This window comes from Diadema setosum, chromosome 9 (assembly GCF_964275005.1).
Source record: "Diadema setosum chromosome 9, eeDiaSeto1, whole genome shotgun sequence".
NCBI classification, from domain to species: domain Eukaryota; kingdom Metazoa; phylum Echinodermata; class Echinoidea; order Diadematoida; family Diadematidae; genus Diadema; species Diadema setosum.
In genome coordinates this window covers 32,986,935-33,010,500 of record NC_092693.1, presented here as the reverse complement: position 1 = coordinate 33,010,500, position 23,566 = coordinate 32,986,935, and the positions used below count along the sequence as shown (strand labels likewise).

At 41.9% G+C, this 23,566-nt stretch overlaps 1 protein-coding gene across 1 annotated transcript in view; it reads right to left on the bottom strand.

Moving 5' to 3' along the window:
* LOC140232614 (pyruvate dehydrogenase phosphatase regulatory subunit, mitochondrial-like) overlaps positions 1–21,487 on the bottom strand; it is a 56,012-nt gene extending 34,525 nt beyond the window's left edge. The window contains exons 1-3 of the mRNA XM_072312712.1: positions 21,399–21,487; positions 2,762–3,006; positions 1,567–1,700 (exon numbers count right to left, since the gene is read on the bottom strand). Coding sequence (XP_072168813.1) covers positions 1,567–1,700; positions 2,762–3,000 — 373 coding nt within the window. The 5' untranslated portion in view covers positions 3,001–3,006; positions 21,399–21,487. The remainder of the gene's footprint in view (positions 1–1,566; positions 1,701–2,761; positions 3,007–21,398) is intronic.
* Positions 21,488–23,566: the final 2,079 nt, after the last annotated feature.

Genomic DNA, 23,566 nt, shown 5'->3' with positions numbered 1-23,566 from the left:
CTCACTTAGGAATGTTCAAAACATGAATCCTCACCTCAACCAGTACTGTACAGTCCCTTTAAGGTCAAGAGATACAAGTCCCACAAGATAATCATTGACTCATCATAATACAGAGGTCAAAGAGGATAGAGGGTGCTGTATCTCTCCTTCAGTGCCCTGAATCTACATACAGTACATGTATAATGCTTGGTGAACTACTTCAAACTATGACCAAGTTGCCTCATGACAAATATCTACTCAAATACAAAGGTTTAGATACAAAATATCTTTCAGCGCTACATGTTTCCCAAGATTTGGACTTTTTTTCTCTTTCTGAATTATGCAAACATTCACAACAGCCTAACATAGTTCTTTAACCCTTACTGCGCTTTTTATGCAGACTGGTACATATCAATCAATTACTTAAATCTTCTTTATTTTTGCACCGATTGATACAGCTGTCTGAAAATTGATATTCATGAAACAGATCTAGAGAGAGAGAGACTGCTTAATCTCCTATACCCTCTATGTTTTTCTCTCTGTTTTTGTCACAATGGTTTCAGTGTCTAATTTACAAGGGGGGGGGGGAGGGGTGTAAAGGAGGGAGGATTATCAACATGTAGGTTTATGAAAAAGTCTGACGAGTATAACTGAGTGCCTAGGTACACATATTCGTTGTTTGCCAATTGTCAAGTACCTAGGAGTGCCCTCTTCAGCTGCTGGCACAGACGTCTGGAAACTAATCATCAATGAAAAGAGATTACCGAATCTCCCTTATGAATAATGTCTTGCCGCCAACGCCTTCCCGGTCGGACTGATGCGAATCCTGCACCTGATGAGCAGGCTTGCTAAATTTATAAAACTAAAGCCATGTTTGGATGGATAACGGAATGCTGATGCAAAAGCTTGATGTAAAGTTACACCGAGTGCCAGGGCACATACACATTACACTGTATGGGGTTAAATATTGTGCATAAGTTTAAAGGGGCATTCCAAGCGATTTTTATATTTCACATCCTCTAGTACATAAATCAGCAGCTCCATGTATAGATTTGTGAATTCACAGTGGTCCTTGAGCAGAGAAATCAATACTCCGAAAAACCAACAACAAATTACACTGAACAAAGATGACGACATAGGAGCCTCACATATTTCATAAATAAATCAATGTAATTCCACTGACCATACTACAGATGCTTAACCCGTTGAGGACGAGTCCCAAGTATACTCGGGCAGGTGTCTATGGGAAATGCGTGTTGTAGCAAAATCAGTCCGTCCTCAACGGGTTATTAAACAAGTTCACCTGTGCAGAATTTATATGCTTTCTTCTTTTGTTCTACTTCCTTGAGCCCCTACTCATGCATTCTTGTAGTGAGGCTGCCATGTCATCATCCTTGTTAAATGTGATTTGTCATAAATTTTGAAAACACTCCTATTCCTCTCCTATTGTAGTCACTACAAATTCTGAAACTCACTACCCAGTGTAACCAGTTTATAGTTGTTCATACCATATGAATAAGTCTGAAAATCATCTGGAGGTCTACTTTAATAGTAGATACTGTACATGGTGAATGAGAGGTGACCCACCTGTGTCTATCCCTGTCTCTTCCTTGAGGGCCTCATAGAGCTCGGCACTCCATCGCACCAGTGTACCCAGTGTGGGGTTCTTGGACAGCTTGCCCACCAGTCCCACGGAGTGCCAGGTTGTACCGCATGTCAGGCTGTTTTGTTATAATTTGTTTGTTTGTTTGTTCATGTGATCATATTTGGAGAAGTGGGGAAATCAAAAATGACATGGGAAGAGATGAAAGATACTTTTTCAATGGGAATGAAATGCTTTTGTGGATTTTGTTTTGTTTTGTTTTGTTTCTTTCTTGTGCATGTGGGATCAGCAGCATTTATTTATAAATCAAAAGCTCTTTTGTCTCACTGGGATTTAAATGTTTGTGTGTGGGTTATTTTTCATATCTTCTTAATGCATATCTGACCAGCAACATTCACCATTAAAAAAAAAAAAGTTTTCCTGCACACGCAGCTACACACACACAATTAGGATCAAGCGTAACCTGGCATTCCCACCCCCCCCCCCTCCTTTTTTTTGTGTGTATAATGTAGCACCATAGTGGGTGCACCAAGAGGAGGCAGTGTTTCTGTGTGCACACCTTGCACACATAAGGATCAAGAGCTTACACAATCCAAGTCATAAAATATCTCAGTTATTGTACTTTGATGTCACAAGTACCGCAGGACTGGTATTCTTAATCACCAACCTTTGAGCTATTGTGGTGAACAATAGATATGAGTTACACCATCAGCATATTGAGCACAAATAATGATTCAGGTAAATAGCATTCCCCATGAACTATAATCAGAAACAGTAAAACATTGACTGTAGGTCAGGACTGTAAAAGATGTTTTAATTTGACAGTACATTGCCACAGAAAATGTTAAAAAGTGAGCAATTTCCTGTTCTTACACAACATACATCTAGGTTAAATAAGATTATTATGAAAAACAAAAGAACTGCACACGTGCCCCAAATAAAAACCACGAAAGAAACAAAGAAAAAATATGACAATAGCAGGCCTTCTGTTATTGTTACTTTTTCTTTAAAACATTACAATCATCACATCACCAACATAATTCAATCATAGATTAGGGATAATTTATCATTAGTCTTATAACATTTTTTGTTAACATTCTTTTATCCAGACACGAAGAAATGTGAAGTTTTTATGAACACTCCACAGAATCATGGAGTTATCATTTCTGCTCTACTCACCTTCCTTGCTCCAAGAGGATGACGTCCTTCCAGCCAAGTTTGGCCAGGTGATAGGCGACGGATGTCCCTGCAATGCCACCCCCACAGATGACGACCTTTGCTCTGTCTGGCAGCTCCACTTGGGTGCTGGCCCTCCTGCAGGCCAGGTAGGAGGTGGGGCAGAGGCTTCGGCTGCAGGCAGTCCAGATAGGGGCATATCGCTGGAGGGGAGCCGCCACGCTCCTGGCGATTGTCTGCATATTTCACTGTTACGACACACACAGTAGTAAAGATTGAAGAAAATCAAAATAAAAAGAACGAAAATCACTGTGAGAGCGCAGACCTCAGCCAAGCAGCTACTTTCCACCGATGATCTTGCTCTTCCCAGAGATTTTTCTCATCTCCACCACTGGAGATCAGTGATTTCCACCCATAGGTATTCATGGTGAAAAATCGCCCAATTTCCCAATATAGAAGCCTTTGTTACGTCAAAAACCCTCAGTTGTGCGCGGCGCGGCGCGGACGTTTCGCATGATTATTCCGCAATGCGTGATGCTCTCGCCGTGACATTTTGTGACTTTTTTCTTTCAAGTATCGCGCAATTTGTCACATTCGGGCATACCGTTTTGAAGCCACACCCCTTTGAAAAAAAAATTGTCGACCCAAAAATTGCTCATAAACATGATTTTATGTACAAATCCAATGTAAATTGTGTTTTTGCAATTAAAATTCATTTGAAAATAAATATTTTTACTTTCAATGGCTGATAATATTTTAGCCTGATTATGCTTTGAAAAGTTTCTGCGACAAATTTTGACAGAAAAAAACAAATACAAAAAGTAAAAAACAGGAAATACATATGAAAATCAATAAACAATAAAGTACATAAGAAATAATTATGAAGCCATGTTTTTTAATCTTATGTTCACCAAAAATTAGAAATCTTGGAGCTATATTTTTTTATTTATAGGCAAAAAAAATAAAAAATCCAAAAATCATTTTTGCATAAATTAGCATAAATTAATATAAAATACATATATCAAAATTTGAAAAATCTAACTACATTGTATACAGTATTGTAGATTACATTGGCCTCTACCTTAGTGCAAATTTTTGCGAGGATTGCGTGATCTACGACCGAGATGATGCTCAGATCCCCCCCCCCTCCCCCGCCCCCACAGTTGATATGTCTTTACCAAACATGTAACAATTGCCGAGACTAAATCTGGCATAATACACATGGAGGAAATCATGACCTTTAGCCCTCTAATAGTTACAACTTGTACCATACAATCAGATTCACAAACAGGCACCAGGCATGCCCTTTGAATGCCTTTCATGGTTACTTCCCAGGGGGGTGTTTCACAAAGCCGTTCTTAAAGTTAAGAAGGACTTAAGTGCGACTGGTGATCAGTTCTTGTGCTGAATTATTGAGATTCTGATAAGTATAGCACGCAAGAACTGATCACCAGTCGCACTTAAGTCCTTCTTAAATTTAAGAACGGCTTTGTGAAACACCCCCCAGGTATGTACAATAGCATCAACTGTGCACACTGTTTGTATTGGACTTTGTACTCAGCTCTAGCTGTACTGTATTCAAATTTGCTCAGCATAAATTCTGATCAGTTTCCCCTGGAGGTTCTCATACAGACTGGACGCCCTGTTATGGCACATTTTGGTCAATCGGCACATTTTGGTAAATGATGACATAAATGGTATCCCGGGGTACCAAATAAAAATCAGCCATTGTGTTGAATTATTATTATTATTATTATTTTAAAAAAGGTTGTATACCCTGGGTGCCAAAAAGAGGAAATTATTTCGGTGCTGGAGCTAGCGCGCGCTGGCCACTGCACTGCACTGCACTAAAGCACACGCTAGTGGTATCGCAGCTTCCATGCACGCATAGTATAACATGCAGTGGCATGGGACTGCTATGTACACACACACACACAGTGCATGCATTTTTCTCTGGTACTACGGTACCCGTGGGTAACGCGTGACGCATCAAATTACCAAAATGTGCCTTGAATACGTCACTATAACTTGCACATTTTGGTAATTTACCAAAAAATGCACATTTTGGTAATTTACCAAAATGTGCCGATAGTGCACCTATACCTGATGGGATCAACTAAACGTACCAAAATGTGCAGTTAACCCTAACTTACCTGACTTACCGACGAATTCCGCAACCATTCCGCCGTGCAAAATTTTTTGACCGCGCCGCTCGCTGACTTTTTACTTTCAAGTCGTGCAACTTTTGAGACCAAATTTGTTGCGCCCGGGCATACCGTTTGGAAGCCACGCCCCTTCAAAAAATTTTCGTCAACCCCAAAATTGCTCAAAAACATGATTTTGTGTACAAAGTCAATACAAATTGTGTTTTTTCAATTAATTCATATAAAGATTCATATTTTTAATTTCAATGGCTGAAATAAATTTATTTTAGTATAATTATGCTTCTAAAGATGTGTATGACAAATTCTGCTGGAAAAAACAACAAAAACAAAAGTTCGAAAAAACAAAGAAATACATTAAAAAAATGATAAAACAATAAAAAACATTAGAAATTAATTTTGATACTGAATTTCTTTTACGCACAAATGTTCGGAATGTCACTAGGACTATTTACACCAAAAAATCAGCATTCCATAGGCTTTTATAAGCCAATTACAAACGAAAATGAGTTTTTTTGCATATATTTGCATAATTAATTAATTTAAAATAAAAAATGCACATTTTTTGACAATTTAACTTAACAGTCTTGTAGATTACATACGGCTTTATGTTCATGCAAAATTTTGCGGTGATCGCGCGATCAACAGCTGAGATCTGAAGGGGGGGGGGCATAATGCCCCCCCCCCCCCCCCCCGGAATTCAAGCTTGCTATTGTGTATAGCCCAGGTAAGTTTAGTAGTCAAGGCGCTAATTCCTGTAAGAGGCTTAATTAAGGAGTTCGTTCAACCCACCCCACAGAAAAGGTTTGACCAGACAAGGTGGTAGATGGGACCTCTATGAACATCCCCAGGTAGTATTAGGTTCCAAATTGTGGTGTCAGTAGAATTTTACTGGCCACTTTTCATCATTATTAGTTGGAACAAACGTAAAAGAGTCTGTGCACGCCAAGACTATTACACGCACCACTAGCACTGCTACAGGCGCCAGTGCAAGTGCTGCGTGTAGTAGTCTTAGCGCGCATATACTTTTTCTTCGATAAACAAGGGTTTTGCCTGCAAACTAACTTTTCACGCCAAGCTGGGTTCGGTGAAGTGTAGTTTTTAGCCGTTTTTATTTCGTCTTTATTTCAAGAGTTCAAGCAAGCCGAATGAGAGCGCATACCCGGTGATTGTGACGACCGAATCGCAATCACTGGGTGTGTGCTCTCACTCCACTAGTAGCGCAATATATACAGCGGGCTTCTGCATAATACACAAGCTGCAACTCAGAGAAATAAAGACGAAATAACGGCTAGAAATTAAGACTAGGGTCGGTAAACGCTTGTCGCTATTTGGGGCGCTGAAAACGACAAACTCACACAGTTTTTGCATTTATTTCATGAAGAATTCATCAAAACTAAACTGCATAAAATTATATGTATATGTTGCTAGAGATGTCATCCATACAGTGGGATTCATTGTAAGTTATAATATTGTGCATGGTTACCATGGTAACCGGATGCCTAAAGGTGACTGGTAACCCCCAAAATGCCTCCTGCTGCTGCAAACATTGTTTTTTTTTTTTTAATCTTATAGATGCAATAAAAAAAAACACACAATTTTTTATTGATTTTCGTTAAAAAAGTTTTCCCTGTTGCCATGGCAACTAGTATTATCCAATCAGAATTTAGTTGTCAATAACTCGAAAACTAAAGCCCATAATTTCAAAAAGCTCAATAAGCATGTCCTTCCTTCTGCATAAAGTGTACGACATCAGGTATATATGTGAAGAATATTTTGAAGCATTCTCAATTTACAGCAAAATTTGTACGCAAAGGCATAATAAACGGCCATTGAAAGAAAGATATCATTTTCGAATAGTAAAATGCATGAAACAGTTGCATCCGTTGTACTTTCAACACAAATTTGACTTCAAAGCATAGGCAAATGTATATAGTTTTTAACAATGTATGGACACAAATTTCCCTTAAAAATAAGATGAATACAGAAAGCAAAGCCAATATTCTATAGTAGCTCTTTCGAGTATTTACAGAGCGATGGTTATTCAAAACAATCCTGGAAAAGAGCAGAGGAAAGCAATTGATTGTTTATGTTCTTAAAGGAAGTTTATTCAAGAATACCGATAAATTCCTTTCGAAAGAATATACACGTGCGCTGGATTATCCATCAAAGAATTAAGCGTACTTTTGTGTTCGTTAACTATTGTAAAAAAAAAAAAAAAAAATATATATATATATATATATATAGAATAAAATGAAATATCATGATATGTAAATTTTATTCAAAACGTGCAGTAATGAATTAATGCTGAGGAGAGGATGAGGGAAAAATCTTGGGCGTCTTTTCCATTTTTATCCAGACTAATTTTACAGTGTAGAGCTCATCTACAATGAGTGATGTGCACGAAAGGCAAAAGAAACAAACCTGTCTAAATTTCAGATATTTTTGGGAGTTATACCAATCACCCGTAGGCATCCGGTTACCATGGTAACCATGCACAATATTATACCTTACAATGTATCCCATTGTATTGCTGACATCTCTAGCAACATGCACATATTTTTATATAGTTTTAAGGCGTTTTGATGAATCCTTCGTGAAATAAATGCAAAAACTGTGATAATTTTGTCATTTTCAGTGCCCCAATAGCGACAAGTGTTACCGACCCTAGTCTTAATTTCTAGCTGTTTTTATTTCGCCTTTATTTCTCTGAGTTACAGCTTGTGTATTGTGCAGAAGCCCGCTGTATTGCGCTAAGCCGAGTGAGGGTGCATGCTCAATGATTGCCACAAAAAATGGTTCGGGCGTCACAATCGCTGGGTATGCACCCTCACTTGGCTTGCTTCAACTTGGAGAAATAAAGACGAAATAAAAACGTCTGGAAACTACACTACACCGACCCCAGCTTTGCGTGAAAAGTTAGTTTGCAGGCAAAAACTGATGTTTGTCGCGGAAAAAGTCTTTGTACGCTAAGACTATAACACGCACCACGGGCATTGGCGCCTGTAGCAGTGCTAGTGGTACGTGTAGTAGTCTTAGTGTGCGCAGACGCTTCCTCGAAGAATAAGGTCATTTCGCAACTAAAATGGCCTGTAAAATTTCATTGATACCACAATTTGATATCACATACTCCCTAGGGGTGTTCCAGAGGGTCCAACCGACCACCCCATGAGGTCAAACCTTTTCTGCGGGGTGGGTTGAACGAAGTCATTTTTTCTGGGTCGCTGCGCCTGGACTATAGGGTTAAAAGTGGATTTGCCTGCACATTTTGGACAATCTGCACATTTTGGTAACTGAACTAAAAACACATGGATGGGCTTGAGATTTATGATACGGTCAAGGAGTTCAGGTGATGGTCCTGCTGCAGCAGTAAAGACAGGCAAGACACTTATTTAGCTCACCCAAGCTGAAGGCTCGAGTAACCTATTGCGATAGCTTTTTGTGCGGGTATGCTGTGTGACCTGCGTGCCAGGTGCGTGGGGCTGACAACTCAGTGAAGGAATTCCTCTGAAGGAAAGGCAGAAGTACTACAGAATGTCATTAATTTGACCGCATACGGGGACTGCGAAATACAAGCGTGAGAGTTGCCTGCGAGGTGATGCCGCTAAGGGCCTCCTACTAGCGTTCTGCGTATACCTCTGCGGGCAATTCCTGTGACTCACCCGGAAAAAGTTTTGGTCATGCTGTAAACTTAGCTGCGGGTAAATCGGACTTGCGTGTGCACCTCCGGGCAAATACAGGCAAGATACGCGTTAGGTACGGTCAGGTGCGGACCAACTGCGGGGAGCTCCAGGTAGCAAATTTGCTTCCCCGCAAGTCAAACTTCCCCAGATATGGTATGACAAAGCCTTGAGCATGTTCAAAATATGTTCCGAGTGAGTTGCGGGGGTACACGCAGAACACCAGAAGGAGACCCTTACCGGCAGCACCTTGCAGACAACTCCAACACAGGTACTTCGCAGTACCCGTAAGTCGCTCGTAACAGAAAACTGATCGGTTTCAAAGTTCTCAAGCAGGTCAAACGGAATACACGCAAATAGAAGGTAAGTAGCATGCGTCTAGCAAATAAGACACAAGTGCGAAACTTGTGCATAACTTCCTGCGTGCTGAAAAAATCCCTACTCACAACAAGCCCGCGTAGCTTGCCCGGAAAGATGTGACACGGCCTTACAGGCCGTGTCACATCTTTCCGGGCAAGCCTTGTGTGCTACTTGCGAAAAACAATTTTTACTACCCAGAGGTCCCCGCAGATGATCTGCAAGTACATTGTAACAGTAACTGGCACATATCTCACCCGCAGTTGCCCGCGGGTGCGCATGCAAATCCTTTTTACCCACGACCATGCTAAGGCCTTGTCGCACCTATCCGGGCAAGCTACGTGGGCTTGTTGCGTGTGAGGATTTTCCAGCATACCGGACAATTTCTGAGGGTGGACAAGGATTTGCGCGAGTTGTGCATATAAACATGTGTCTTACTTCCTGGATGCGTGCTACTTATGTTCTTCTTGCGGGTATTCTGTGTGACCTGCCTGCCAGGCGCGTGGGGGCCGACAACTCAGAAATTCATCCGAAGGAATGGCAGAAGTCCACAGAAATGACAGAATGTCATTATTTTGGTTGCGCTGACCGCATATGGGGACTGCGAAGTACCTGCGTGGGAGTTGCCCGCGAGGTGCTGCTAAAAATTTGGCTGCGGGTAAATCGGACTTGCGTGTGCAGCTCCGGGCAACTACGGGTGAGATAATTTTCCTGCGTGCTGGGAAGGCAACAAGCCCGCGTAGCTTGCCCGGAAAGGTGTGACACGGCCTTTAGGCTGCTGAACTCATTCGGTGGGAACAAAAGCCAACTGCACTTACAATTTGTTTTTGTGATGATTGTGGAGGAGCAGAAAGTTACCAAAATGTGCAGTCAATGTCCTGCACATTTTGGTAAATTTACCAAAATGTGCCATAACACGCCCCTTTCCATTGTGATGTAGCACAAAATTTCAGTCTTTTTTATTTTTAAATTCAGGCTTTATATTCACTCTGAATCAATACAAAATCACAAAGTGAATGACACTTGAGAAATTTAGTATTGCAATGGAAATCAGCACACATTGCTGCAGGGCAATCTGCAAAAGAAGAGTTGATTACATGCATGAAATCGGACCATTTGTTATTATGCTAACAATTAAAAAAAAAAACCCTCCAGAATGGCTTGTGTGTGGGGTAAATATTCTTTCTGGGGTGTCATCAGCAAATTTCAAATGTAGGTATATGTTAGCGAATAAAATTGTGCCATCCAAAAATTTCTTAGTTTCTTTTTTTTATTCTTAAATTTCTTACGTAGGGCTTATATATATCTTTGTTTTTGATGTTTTGTTTCCTTCTGTTTTTTGTTTTTTTTAATTTGTTAGGGGACACTTCTTCAAGCATGATGTCATTTATTACTACATTTGGCGACGAGCATGGTCTCATTTCTTGAATTAGAAACATCAAGGACCCCTTACAGGCAGTTTGTTGGGATGTCAATCTACAGACTGTGTTATTTCAGCTAGTTTAATTAGACTAGTGGACCTTGCTGAACTGAGTCAACATGAGTGCAGCACAATGCAGTGTGTATCCAGTGCCTAGCTGCAGGGAGTACCCCATCGGTACCAGTGAACTGTATCCTGTTTTGTAGCTGTGTGCAGTGTATGCCCAGCTCGTGCTCAACATCATGACATCTGATCATCTTCGAGCCTTTATCCAGCTGAGTGTGTAGACGAATAAGACCACCATTATGAATTTGCCACCATTTGAACGCTTTGCTGTGCATGAGGACATTGCAACTGTTGGTGTCAGGTGGGAACGATACGTGAAACGGCTCGAGACCTTCTTCACAGCGTTTGCAATCAGTGATGACGCCCAGAAGCGAGCGTTACTTCTGCATTATTCCGGTCCCGATGTTTCGGACATTTTTGAGTCCCTTCCAGACACTGGCACAACATATGCTGCTGCAAAAGGGGCACTGGCCAAACACTTCGTCCCTTCATTAAACATCGAATACGAACGCTATCTATTTCGACAGTCCAAACAGCTCCATAATGAGACGGTAGATCAGTATCATCTGCGTCTGCAGAAAGCAGCAACCTCTTGTAACTTTTCTGACAAGGATGCCGAAATCAAGTCTCAAATTATATTGGGATGCTGCTCACAGACACTCCGGCGTTATGCATTACGTGAGGCTGTCACGCTAGAGAAACTTCTCCACACCGCCCGTACATATGCACAGGCAGACAAACATGCTTTGGCGATGGAGAATTCATCATCATCTGCGGAATTAGCAGCTAGTATCAAGCCTTTGACAAAGCCAAATAAGATGCAGGGCCAGCGATTTGGCTATGCCAGTCATCACAGAGACAAGCAGAAAACAAAATGCAGAAACTGTGGGGGACAGTATCCCCACCCCGATCATCGACCGTGCCCAGCGAGAGGGGTTACATGTCATGCATGCGGAAAATTGAATCATTTCCAGAAACATTGTTTAAGCAAGTCTAAGCAAACCCCACGTCATACTGCAGTGAAAGCAGTGAACATTCAATCACCCGATCCAGCACATGCCCAGCATAGTCAGCAGGCACAGACGGCTCAAACCCAGCATGGTACCAGTTGCAGCGCTACCAATTCGTCAGGTGTTGCTGATTACGACTATGCATTTCACGTCAAGTCGACTCCAGCCAGAAAACCTATGGTCCAGGTTGCTGTCAATGCTTGTCCAGTTTCTGTGCTGATCGATACTGGGGCGTCCGTCATGATGATGGGTCATGACACGTTTCGATCTCTCAGTCCACAGCCGCAGTTGGTAACGCCTCCAGTCCCAGTGTACGCATATGGTAGCACAGTTCCTCTTGATGTTATTGGAACTTTCACCGCAGCTGTTTCATATGGGTCGGCATCTGTAACGACACAAGTCTTTGTTGCAACGCACAGTGGTGATACACTCTTGGATTTTGCCACTGCCTCAGCACTCGGACTGATTCACATAGCGTACAACCTTCAGCCTGAGCAGACATTCGCTGATCGTTTCGTCGGCATCGGTAAGCTGTCATCATTTGAATGCAAGCTTCATGTAGATGACGCAGTCCCACCTGTTGCAGTGCCACATAGACGCATTCCCTTTCATATGCGCCAACAAGTCGAGAAGGAGCTTGATCGTCTAGTAGAATTGGACGTCATAGAGCGTGTGAATCATCAGCCCACTCCTTGGGTTTCGCCGATAACTGTTGTGCAAAAACCTCATCAGCCTGGTGCGATCCGCCTATGTGTTGATATGCGGAATGTGAATCGAGCCATCAAACGCGAACGCCATCTCACACCTACAATAGATGACGTCATAGTTGCCCTGAACGGTGCCGCTGTCTTCAGCAAGCTAGATCTCAACTCTGGTTATCATCAAATTCCGCTAGCGCAGGAATCCAGACAATACACAGTGTTCTCAACTCATGCAGGCCTATTCCAGTATAAGCGTCTTAATTTTGGCCTCACATCGGCAGCTGAGATCTTCCAGAATGCCATTCAGTCGACACTTCAAGACATCCCTGGAGTCATCAACATCAGCGACGATATCCTGGTTTTCGGTAGTACACCGCAGGAACATGATGAACGTCTTCAAGCGTGTCTCTCCCGTCTACGCGAAGCCAATTTGACTCTGAATCGTGACAAATGCAAGTTTCGTGTCTCGCAGGTCACATACTTTGGTCATGTCTTCTCCGCCTCCGGTGTTGCCCCAGATCCAGAGAAGATTCGCGACATCAATGCTGTTACTCCGCCCACTAGCGTCTCCGAACTTCGCAGCTTCCTTGGTATGGTCAACTACTGCAGTCGCTTTGTCCGTGACCTGGCATCTGTATCAGCACCACTACGCGAACTTACAAAAGCTGATGTTCCGTGGGAGTGGTCTTCCTCTCATGCGCACGCCTTTGATGAAAACAAGCGACGCCTTGCAACATGCTGTGCCATGGCCTATTTTGATCGCAACAGCGCCACCGAGGTCATCGTTGATGCCAGTCCCGTTGGACTTGGTGCAATCTTGGTACAACAAAACAGACAAGGTATCAGGTCAGTTGTCGCCTTGGCAAGCAGAGCGCTATCCGCGGTAGAACAGCGCTACTCGCAAACTGAGAGGGAAGCACTCGCAATCACATGGGCGATTACCCACTTCCACCTGTATTTGTACGGATCTCCCTTCACCGTCGTCACCGACCACAAACCGCTCATCTCGCTCTTCAACAACGCCAACTCCAAGCCCCCACTTAGGCTCGAAAGGTGGATTTTGAAATTGCAGGCTTACGACTACACAGTGAAATATCAGCCTGGGAAGTACAACCCAGCTGATTACATGTCTCGTCATCCGCAGCATCGTGTCGATGTGTCCACTGAGCAGAGCTTAGCTGAGGCGCATGTACAGTTCGTCACGTCTCATGCCGTCCCCAAACATGTGTCGCGTGATGACATTGCGCATGCTACGCAGTCTGATGATGTCCTCCAGTCTGTCATCCGCGCTGTTGCAACCAACAACTGGAATGAACTCGCTAGCAACACTGACGCATCAGCGAGAGCAGAAGTCCAAAGCCTCTACAATGTTCGCGATGAGTTAACCATGTCGCAAGATCGCGATATTCTTCTCCGCGACCATCGCATAGTTATACCGCAGACGCTACGAAAGCGCATCGTCGACATTGCACATGAAGGCCACCAGGGCGTCACAAAGACGAAAGCGCTTCTGAGGGAGAAAGTGTGGTTTCCATCCATAGACTGCATAGTTGAAGCCACCATTCGCGATTGTCTCGCATGTCAAGCCAATGTTGTCGAGCACGCCAAAGAACCGTTAACCATGAGCCCACTTCCTCGCAAACCTTGGTCCCAAGTTAGCGTCGATTTCGCGGATCTACCCAATGGCGAACACCTCTTGGTAGTCATGGATGACTACTCACGGTTTCCTGATGTTGAGATAGTCACATCTACGTCAGCTTCCCAAGTCATCCCAAAGTTAGATCGCATATTTTCCACGTTCGGAGTACCTGAGATTGTTCGATCTGATAACGGACCACCATTCAATAGCAGCGAGTTTGCTCAATTCGCAAAGTACTTGGGGTTTGAGCATCGCAGAATTACCCCGCGCTGGCCACAAGCCAATGGAGAAGTGGAACGCTTCATGAGCTCACTGAAAAAGGTGTATCGCGCTGCCAACACCGAAGCAAAGTCATGGAAACAGGAGCTATACAAATTTCTCCGCAATTATCGTGCCACACCTCATTCCACGACAGGTTCTCCACCAGCGACTGTGCTGTTTGGCCGCCCGGTTCGCACGCGTCTTCCTCAGCCTGAGCTCGACCACCAGGACGACTCAGCAATTCGCAAACATGACGAGAAAAAGAAAGAGGCGATGAAGAAGTATGCAGATCATCATGGTTCTGTACGTACGAAAGCAATCGCAGTCGGTGACAAAGTCCTAGTTCGTCGTGATGGACATGTTCCGAAACACATGTCACCATATATGCCGGTACCTTTCACAGTCGTGAGCAAACGCGGTTCGCAAATCACAGTCGAGCATGACTCACATCGCATCACCAGAAATATCTCGCGTTTGAAACGATTCACTGGGATGCCATCTCGCCACACACACGCGGACGATGACATGGACATCGATGGTCCAATGCCAGCTGAACCACCCACACAGCAAAATAATGTGCCACAAAGTCACTACCCACAAAGGAAGCGACAGCGACCTCGCTACTTGAGGGACTATGAAACTTAGAACACTTGAACATTTGAAAAGGTGTTATCATTGCATATATTACTTGCATGATTTTGTCAGTTGACAATTTGCATTGTAAGAGTTTACTTTTATGGTCATTGTCACAATGTGCCAGAGTGGTAAAGCTGATAGTTGTTCAAGTTTCCAAAATAGTGAATTTGTTCTGCCTATAGGGTACGTGTGAGGAAATTGCAACATGTGAACAGTTGTTGCAAATATGGTATGATGCAACACACATGTATGTTTGTAAAGTGGTTCAAAATGAACAATGTTATGAGTTTGTTGGACGTGCTGTGCACTATGATACAACACACACGTATGTTTGTAAAGTGGTTCAAAATGAACGTTATGAGTTGTTGGATGTGCTGTGCACTAAACAAAATATTAGGTAAGCTGTGACGATAGCATAAAGAAATCTATTTTATGACTGTCGAAAAGGATATTGTGTAATTATTTGACACCAAATGGCAACATACTTCAGATGACAGTTTTGTTTGTATCTGATTGTTATGAATTGCACACAAGTGATACAAATACCCGGACATTTGAGGATAGACAAACGCTGCAAATACAAAGTTATAGGTATTCAAGTCACAGAACTTCATTAGTATGTCATCCATTACCAAGTGTTGTATGGGTGAGCATATATTATCGAAAATTCCTTGTGAATTTATGACCTTTGTAACACAGGCATATTAGATCATAGTTCGGACAATAGCTGATGCATGATAGAGAAAGTGGTATTGAAAGTGAAAAGCCAATAAGGGTGTAAACGTTATACATCTGGTTAATTCCTTGATATGATGTACATTGAACATTGTCGTGAATTTGTGAAGAGAAGAGTAACAGTTGATTGGATATGCTGGTTTTTTGTTGAAGTACATTTTGGTTCAGGATATATCAAATGTGAAAAGTCTCACATATATGTTTACAAAAAAAAAAAAAAGTTCTAAGTTAGTTGGATTTTGATTACAGTGGTTGTTCTACGAAAGGCCAGTAATACAGTTGTACCGAGTGATCATAGTTCTCATCATAGTCACTTTAGATTTGCACCTTTAAACTCAAACATTCCGTAAGCATTGCATGCTATCATACTCATAGCTAATGGTATTACAGGACACATTATGAATCGTGATACTGAACGCATCACATACAGCTGTAATTAGAATAATCAGCACATACTGGTTATGGTCCTATCTGAGGTAGGAAGGAATGTAGTATCCAGTACTTGGTCAATGATAATGTTACGACTGTGGCTCACTGGCTACTCAGTACAACAGATTTGTGTATGACACACACAGAGTCTTATGATTGTATGACACAAGCAGAATGTACTGTGTATGTATACAGTGTACTACTTTATATACACACACAAAAGGAGTAATGAATAAAGTCAAGGAGAACACAGGCAGAGAAAGCATGGACCACAGTCAGGTCTGCCAGTCTATTTATTTATCCATGTATCATCATAAATACTACAAGATAATTTTCCTGCGTGCTGGGAAAACCTTATTCGCAACAAGCCCGCGTAGCTTGCCCGGAAAGGTGTGACACGGCCTTTAGGCTGCTGAACTCATTCGGTGGGAACAAAAGCCAACTGCACTTACAATTTGTTTTAGTGATGATTGTGGAGGAGCAGAAAGTTACCAAAATGTGCAGTCAATGTCCTGCACATTTTGGCAAATTTACCAAAATGTGCCATAACACGCCCCTTTCCATTGTGATGTAGCACAAAATTTCAGTCTTTTTTATTTTTAAATTCAGGCTTTATATTCACTCTGAATCAATACAAAATCACAAAGTGAATGACACTTGAGAAATTTAGTATTGCAATGGAAATCAGCACACATTGCTGCAGGGCAATCTGCAAAAGAAGAGTTGATTACATGCATGAAATCGGACCATTTGTTATTATGCTAACAATTAAAAAAAAAAACCCTCCAGAATGGCTTGTGTGTGGGGTAAATATTCTTTCTGGGGTGTCATCAGCAAATTTCAAATGTAGGTATATGTTAGCGAATAAAATTGTGCCATCCAAAAATTTCTTAGTTTCTTTTTTTTATTCTTAAATTTCTTACGTAGGGCTTATATATATCTTTGTTTTTGATGTTTTGTTTCCTTCTGTTTTTTTTTTTTAATTTGTTAGGGACACTTCTTCAAGCATGATGTCATTTATTACCTCCGCCAAGGGGGGAGGTTGCGTTTTCGTTACCGTTGGTTTGTTTGTTAGTTAGTTCGTTCGTTTGTACGTGTGCAAAATAACTCAAAAAGTAGTTAACGGATTGGGATGAAACTTGCAGGAAAGGTTGAGAATGACACACGTAACAAACGACTGACTTTTGGTAGGGATCCGGGAATTTTTGGGGAATTTATGAAGGATTTTTGATATTTTGGCAGGTAGGGTCAATGAACTTGGGACTTCAGGCTGCGCGTATTTTAGGTTTGCATGCGCGCACTAAAGTGCGTGCTCCACTTTCTGCCAAAGATGGTAGATAACAAGATACGAAGGCGCGTGTTAAAAATGGACACAAAATGGCTACCCCACATGACGATACAAAAGAGAGCTAAGTACAAACTCAGTATACCTAGAAACATCATTCATTTCCAAAGGTAGTGGTATTTTTATTATCTTAAAAAGATTTAAAAATTATAGTCATAGCTTTTTTTCGATTATGGGGATTATTTCGAAGAACAAGATTTTAGAGTAATAAGGATTATTTCGTGGAGGTAAAAATTTGAAAACAACATGATCTCCCAATCAAAACGCTTGATGAAAAACATCTTCAAAGACAGCGCGTCTCAGGAAAAGACACACATCACCTGAGACGCGCTGTCTCTGAAGCTGCTGCTGCTGTTTATCAAGCGTCAAGGCAGCGCGTCTCAGGTGATGTGCGTAATAGGCTTGAGGACCGCGCGCTGTCCATTTGTTTTGTACAGGATTAGCGCGCACTTTTGTGTCTTATTAGTTAAGCGTCTTTGCTTTCTGCTAGGGCGAGGCGCGCTGTGCAGCTGAGGGTTTATGACGTAACAAAGGCTTCTATATTGGGAAATTGGGTGGCTTTCAGCACACAATAGCAGTACGTAGGCCTACTGTATAATGGATGCAAATCACTGATCTCTATGGAAGAGTCCAAAGAGCTTTTCCCCAGTGGTGGAGAGGAGAAAATCTTTTTGGGAAGAGCAAGATCATCGGTGGAAAGTACAAATGTAACTGCTTGGCGGAGGTCTGCGCTCTCAGAGTGCTTTTCTAGTTATAATTAATACGAGCAAAAAATTATCATTAACTCTTCTGAAATTTGACTGAAAGCACATTTTGTATCGATATCCCATATGAATTAATGTTTTTGAGCAATTTTACACCTATATCATTGCTTAACTTCGAAACCTCAATCCTGGGCATTGCAAAATTGGTGTGAAAAATTGGGAAACTCAAAAGAAAAAAGTTGTGAAACATAGCAATGATAGTGTTTTTGTTTTTGTTTTTTTCCTTTTTTTTTTGTGATGTCGAGGGGGCATCAGACCTCCCAGGTCTGCCCCCTCTGCCTCTAGCAGTACCATTTTTCATGCCCATTTTGTGCATACAAAGTGCACATTTTGCGAGCAGTGAATGACAAGCACCTATCCCATTTTGCAGTGTGAGCACTATATCTTGGGACACGGTTGGGTTATCTTAATACCGGTAATCTTCCTAAATTTCTTTTCTACAAGTACATTGAACAACATTCAACAAGTGCAGAATACCAACTTTTGCTTTAATGTCAGAAATTTGCATTTAATCATCTTCCCTGGATTCATCCTCACATGCATACATTTCCTAAGTTTCTTAAACAATAGGAAGAAACATATATGGAGAAATTTCTATGGAAGATTTTCAGAATATTACTTGGGAAAAATATCCTGACTTATGGAAAGAAAAATCTCCTTCTATAGGATAGATTTCAGAATACCACCTAAAAACGTCCAAAATTCTTAACTTTTGAATGGATTGCCAAATTTTCCTCAAAATCTCCCTGTTGTGTTCTAAGATTAGCAATATTGCTGCATTCTCTCAATCAACACACACACACAAAATCAAAAGGTGAACTTGTCCTTGAGACTAGATAATTCTAAAACTAATGGTGAATGTTTGTGTTTTTAACCCGTTCCTTCCGAATTCTCTAAATACTTTCAATGTCCCCAAACGAGATTCTTTTTGCCCGTCGACACAGAATGGACAGTTTGGCAATCCACCTGTGCGAAAGCAGTCAAGCGGTACATGCATCCCCTCCCCACGGTCAACTACATGTGCCCTTGAACAATAGAAATATCGATCGAGTGCGATGTATGAATAGAGCATATATGTGCTGATGGACTCACAGACTCTTTTGTTCTATACAAATCAGGCACCAGAATGCGATGACTGGGGTCTGCGAACATAGATATCTACGGTGATCAGCTTCGATCGCTAATGTGTATGTTCATACGAGTTTTGTAGCTGAGCAAGGGCAAACTAAATCAGAACAAAGGTAAAAAAAAATACTGTTATTGTATATACGAATTCTTCCAACAGAAGGAGAACAAGTGCTGATAGAATAAACTCTAACCTTTTTATCAAACCCATTTTTTGGGGACTTTATAAGACAAAGAAGCATGGATTTAGGCCACGAAAGCAGGTACTCTTGTCTTCACTTTGGGAACCTGGTATACCAGGTTCCCGTACACAGTTGCTCCCACGGGAACCTGGTATACCAGGTTCCCGTATAAAGGAACGGGTTAGTTAGTACTTAGGGTACACTTTGATTTATTTAACCATCTGCTTGAACACTACACTTACTTACTTGGTTTACTTGGGTGTAGAGATGTAAAGCATCTGCTTATGTGCCCCTCGTCACTGTTTGTCTCTAATACATGCTGCACTTGTATTTTGTAACAAGTTAACTGTTTAGAAAATCTAGTTACTTTCCATGCTCCATGACCATATCAATGTATCATTTTGTGTGAAGACCTATTTACTATAGTATGCCATGGTTAGATTACCCTTACAAATTTAATTCAGCCCCGGATCCTCATCATGGGCTGTGGAAAACAAAAGATCCCTTTGACATTGGTCTATCTATCTATCTAACTAGGCTTTACACGGGTATATTAAATTTGTGTTCACGCACCCTTCCACTCAAGCATGGTCAACATTTACTTTGTAAAGAATTAGGCTGCCTACATTGTAAATGATGAGACTGTACAGGTAAAATTGTCAAAAGAATCCCTGATATGAATGATACCCTCCCTCCATTCCCCCCCCCCCCCCGATACGTGGTTGTTGCACTGATCAGGGTCCAGGGACCAGGGAGATGGAATAGCCCGACCAGACGCCGGGCCGTGCGAAACACTTGTGTACAGCGAGAGGGCTGTGTATAGTAGGAGGTGGTAAGAGAACAGTGTGTAATTTTACTGTAACAATACATGTATGTAGATCTAACAAGTTAGAACACATTATTTACAAGTACACATGTTGTAATATACTTGGTACGTATTATATTCCACATACTAGAATTTTGCTATAGGCCTAGGATTGGTCAAGAGCTGATCACGTGATAAAGCGTAGTTTTGCCCATCACATCACCTGAGAATAAAAGTTCGTTACACTCTATGATGATAGTCATTTTGTTTCGCTGGTCTCTTAGTCCACGCAGTCCCAAGGCGTGATATAACTTATAATTTTGAGTACGCGCGAAATAAAAGTGCGTTGCACTGTGGTCTATCATTTGACCTGGGTCAAGTGATAGACCACAGTGCAGTGCAACGCACTTTTATTTCGGTGCCACGCCCGGGCCAGGCAAGCCGCGGAGCGAATTCATTGTTTTGTCATCTACGCGCATTAAATGTCTAAAAGTACTACGTAGCCTAAGCCCTGAGGATACTCTACCTAAGTCGTAAGACAGCTAAAACGATTTCAGATGTGGAGTAAAATAGGAATATCTAACTGTTAGGACCCTACGCACTGCTAATTAAGGCCTAACGTTAATAGATGTGGAATAGATCTATACCGGTAAAGCAAATAATCAACTTTTTCGTTAGTTTCACTATCAGCATGATCACGCAATGAGACAAACTATCACGGCCACTATCACTTCCTCGGCGATCTGAATGTGTACGCTATCTTTCCTCAGCTGCACTTATGAAAGATAGCTAGGCCTACATCCAGATCGCCTCGGAAGTGATAGTTTGTCCCATCACCTTCACGAACGTTGATTATTTGCTTACTGTACGCTGCTGTTGTAGATGCGGCCTGTGTGATATCTTGGCACGGCTAGACAGAAAGATCCGCCTGTCCTGAGGACTCTTTTATATTTTGCCATTGACGCTGTCCTCCGTATACGGAGGGGATCCGTGAAGCCAGACGCAGTCTCCGCGGAACATTCCCCGACGGACAGATACAGACCGATCTTTCGGTCAAGGCACGGGGTGCCGCGGCGTGCAGCTTGTCGACAGGGCCAGGGGCCCGCGCCAGACGGTGGGTACCCTGGTACTAGTACTAGAGTACATGTAGTGTACTGTACTTGTAGCGGTAACGTAGCCAGAGCCTGTGGCTGTAGCTGTGAGAGGCGAAGGGTAACTCCACTCTCAGCCGACGACATTAGCACAAGCAGCCATAGTAGTCTTCTTCGACCTTTCAAGTTTCGAGGTTACAAATGCCCACATACAAAACATACTTAACCTTACCTCTTTTTCTTTTGATCCTCTCCAGTAAATTTCAAGCAAGTGCAGAGAGCTAGCTGGGCAGATCAGTCCAGCATACACTAGCAGACTAGACTTCACGGATGTGTCGTACTCTCATCATATTACCGCGCCTCGCTATCGCTAATAACGCTCGGCTCTCTACAATTTTGCTACACAAGATATGGACGCCCTCAACGTCGAAAACTGGAGCAGGTCTAGTTGGATCTGTCTTGCGTCGTGGAAACAGTACTCCATCATGGATCAAAGGCAGCGTGAACTGGATTGATTTATGTAAATCGAGCTTATTTGACACAAACAGCATGTATCGTGATGATGACTGCACTCCCATAGCCGTAGGATAGAAGGCAAGGGCGCCGGAAGCGGGGGGGGGGGGGGGGGGCAGTTCCCCCAAATAATTTTTTTTTTTTTTTTTTTGGGGGGGGGCAAAACAAGTTCCCCCCCCCCAAAAAAAAAGTGCCCCCTGTAACAAATAATTAATAGATTATTTAAAGACCAAAATGAACAATTTTTTTTTTGTCTAAAAGTTGTCAATTTCATAACTGAAAATGCGAAAATTTCGCCTCTAATTTAGGACGAAAAATCATAACACACATCTATACACTAATATTTACGAGAAACAAATGATAAAATCTAGGCGAAATAGCAATCGTGATGGAACGAGTGCGACGCGTAAATTTAGTGTATAGATGGTAGCCTCGCGTCCTCGAGTGTGCCCTCTGAAACATACTTTAAGTCCACCTTATACATTTTCCCTTTCTTGCTTCTATGCTTGTTAGCAATATAAGAATAATTTTTATTGCTCGAACAATGCGATCACGTTTAAGCTTTTAGTGAATACATTAATTCAGACGAATGGCAAAGTGAAAGTGGCTCGCTCGCATTGGCCCGTATACTTATAGTGAAATGACCAGTTTTCATAAGTTATGATCATAGTCCTTCGCAGTGATTTACTATCTTTAATTCCCTAGAAATTTGAATTAAAATGTTCTGTAAACGTGACTTTCAATACTCTGTTTTTACAAAAAGTCCATACCGTGGGAGGGGGGGGGGGGGTATCCCCCCTCCCACACCCGCCGAGGATCTCACACCGTCACATAAATGTACCGGTATGTTATAATCATAGTCCTTCGCTCCGATTTTTACCCACTTTGTTTAATTTCCTAGAAATTTGCTTTTAAATGCTCTATACATTCAACTATTGTACACTGTTTTTACATAAAATCCCTATCCCTACATAAAATCCCTCTGTTTTTACATAAAATCCCGTTCGGTCGCTTCGCTCCCTCGCTGAGGATCTCACACCGTCACATAATGTGCCCCGTCGAGATTTTGCCCCCCCCCCCCTTCCACAAAAAAAACAACAATAAACAAACAAAAAAACAAAAGCAAAAAACAAAAACAAAACAAAACAAAACAAAAACAAAAACAGAATCGTTACAGCGCGCTTGATAGGAGTGACAGTAACCTAGTTTGTTATGTTCGTGTGCCGAATATTGACGCCATCTACATGCGAATTTTGGGGTCATCCCACTAGACCGACACCCACGAGTCACACAACTCACTATAACATGCACTAGTTCGACATTGAGAACAGTCATACAGCTCACGAGTCATACAACCCATAGTAGAGCAGTTAAGCCCTCAAAATCACGTGAATTGTGCAAAATTTGACTAAAGCATGAAACTTTCACCAGTGTTAGTACATACCATAAGATTTATTTTAAGATCGGGAGGTAAGTCTGATTTGACCTCTGATGACCTCCAGAGGTCAATGTACTTTAGATATCAGAAAATCGATGTTTTTAGACAATTGCGAATGATATATGTGGTTATGTTGCACTAAACATGCATTTATACCACAGAGAAATCATTTCCAGATTCAACAGAGCACTGACAGGTTTTTACCTTTGACCTCTGATGACCTCCAGAGGTCAATGAACTTTAAATATAAAAATATCGATGTTTTTAGACATTTGTGAACGATATATGTGGTTATGATTCACTAAACATGCATCTATACTTCAGGGAAACCATTTTCTGATTCCACAGAGCATTGACAGGTTTCTACCTTTGACCTCTGATGACCTTGAGAGGTCAATGACATCAGAATATCAGAATATTGAAGTATGACATCATTGGTGAAAGGTCAA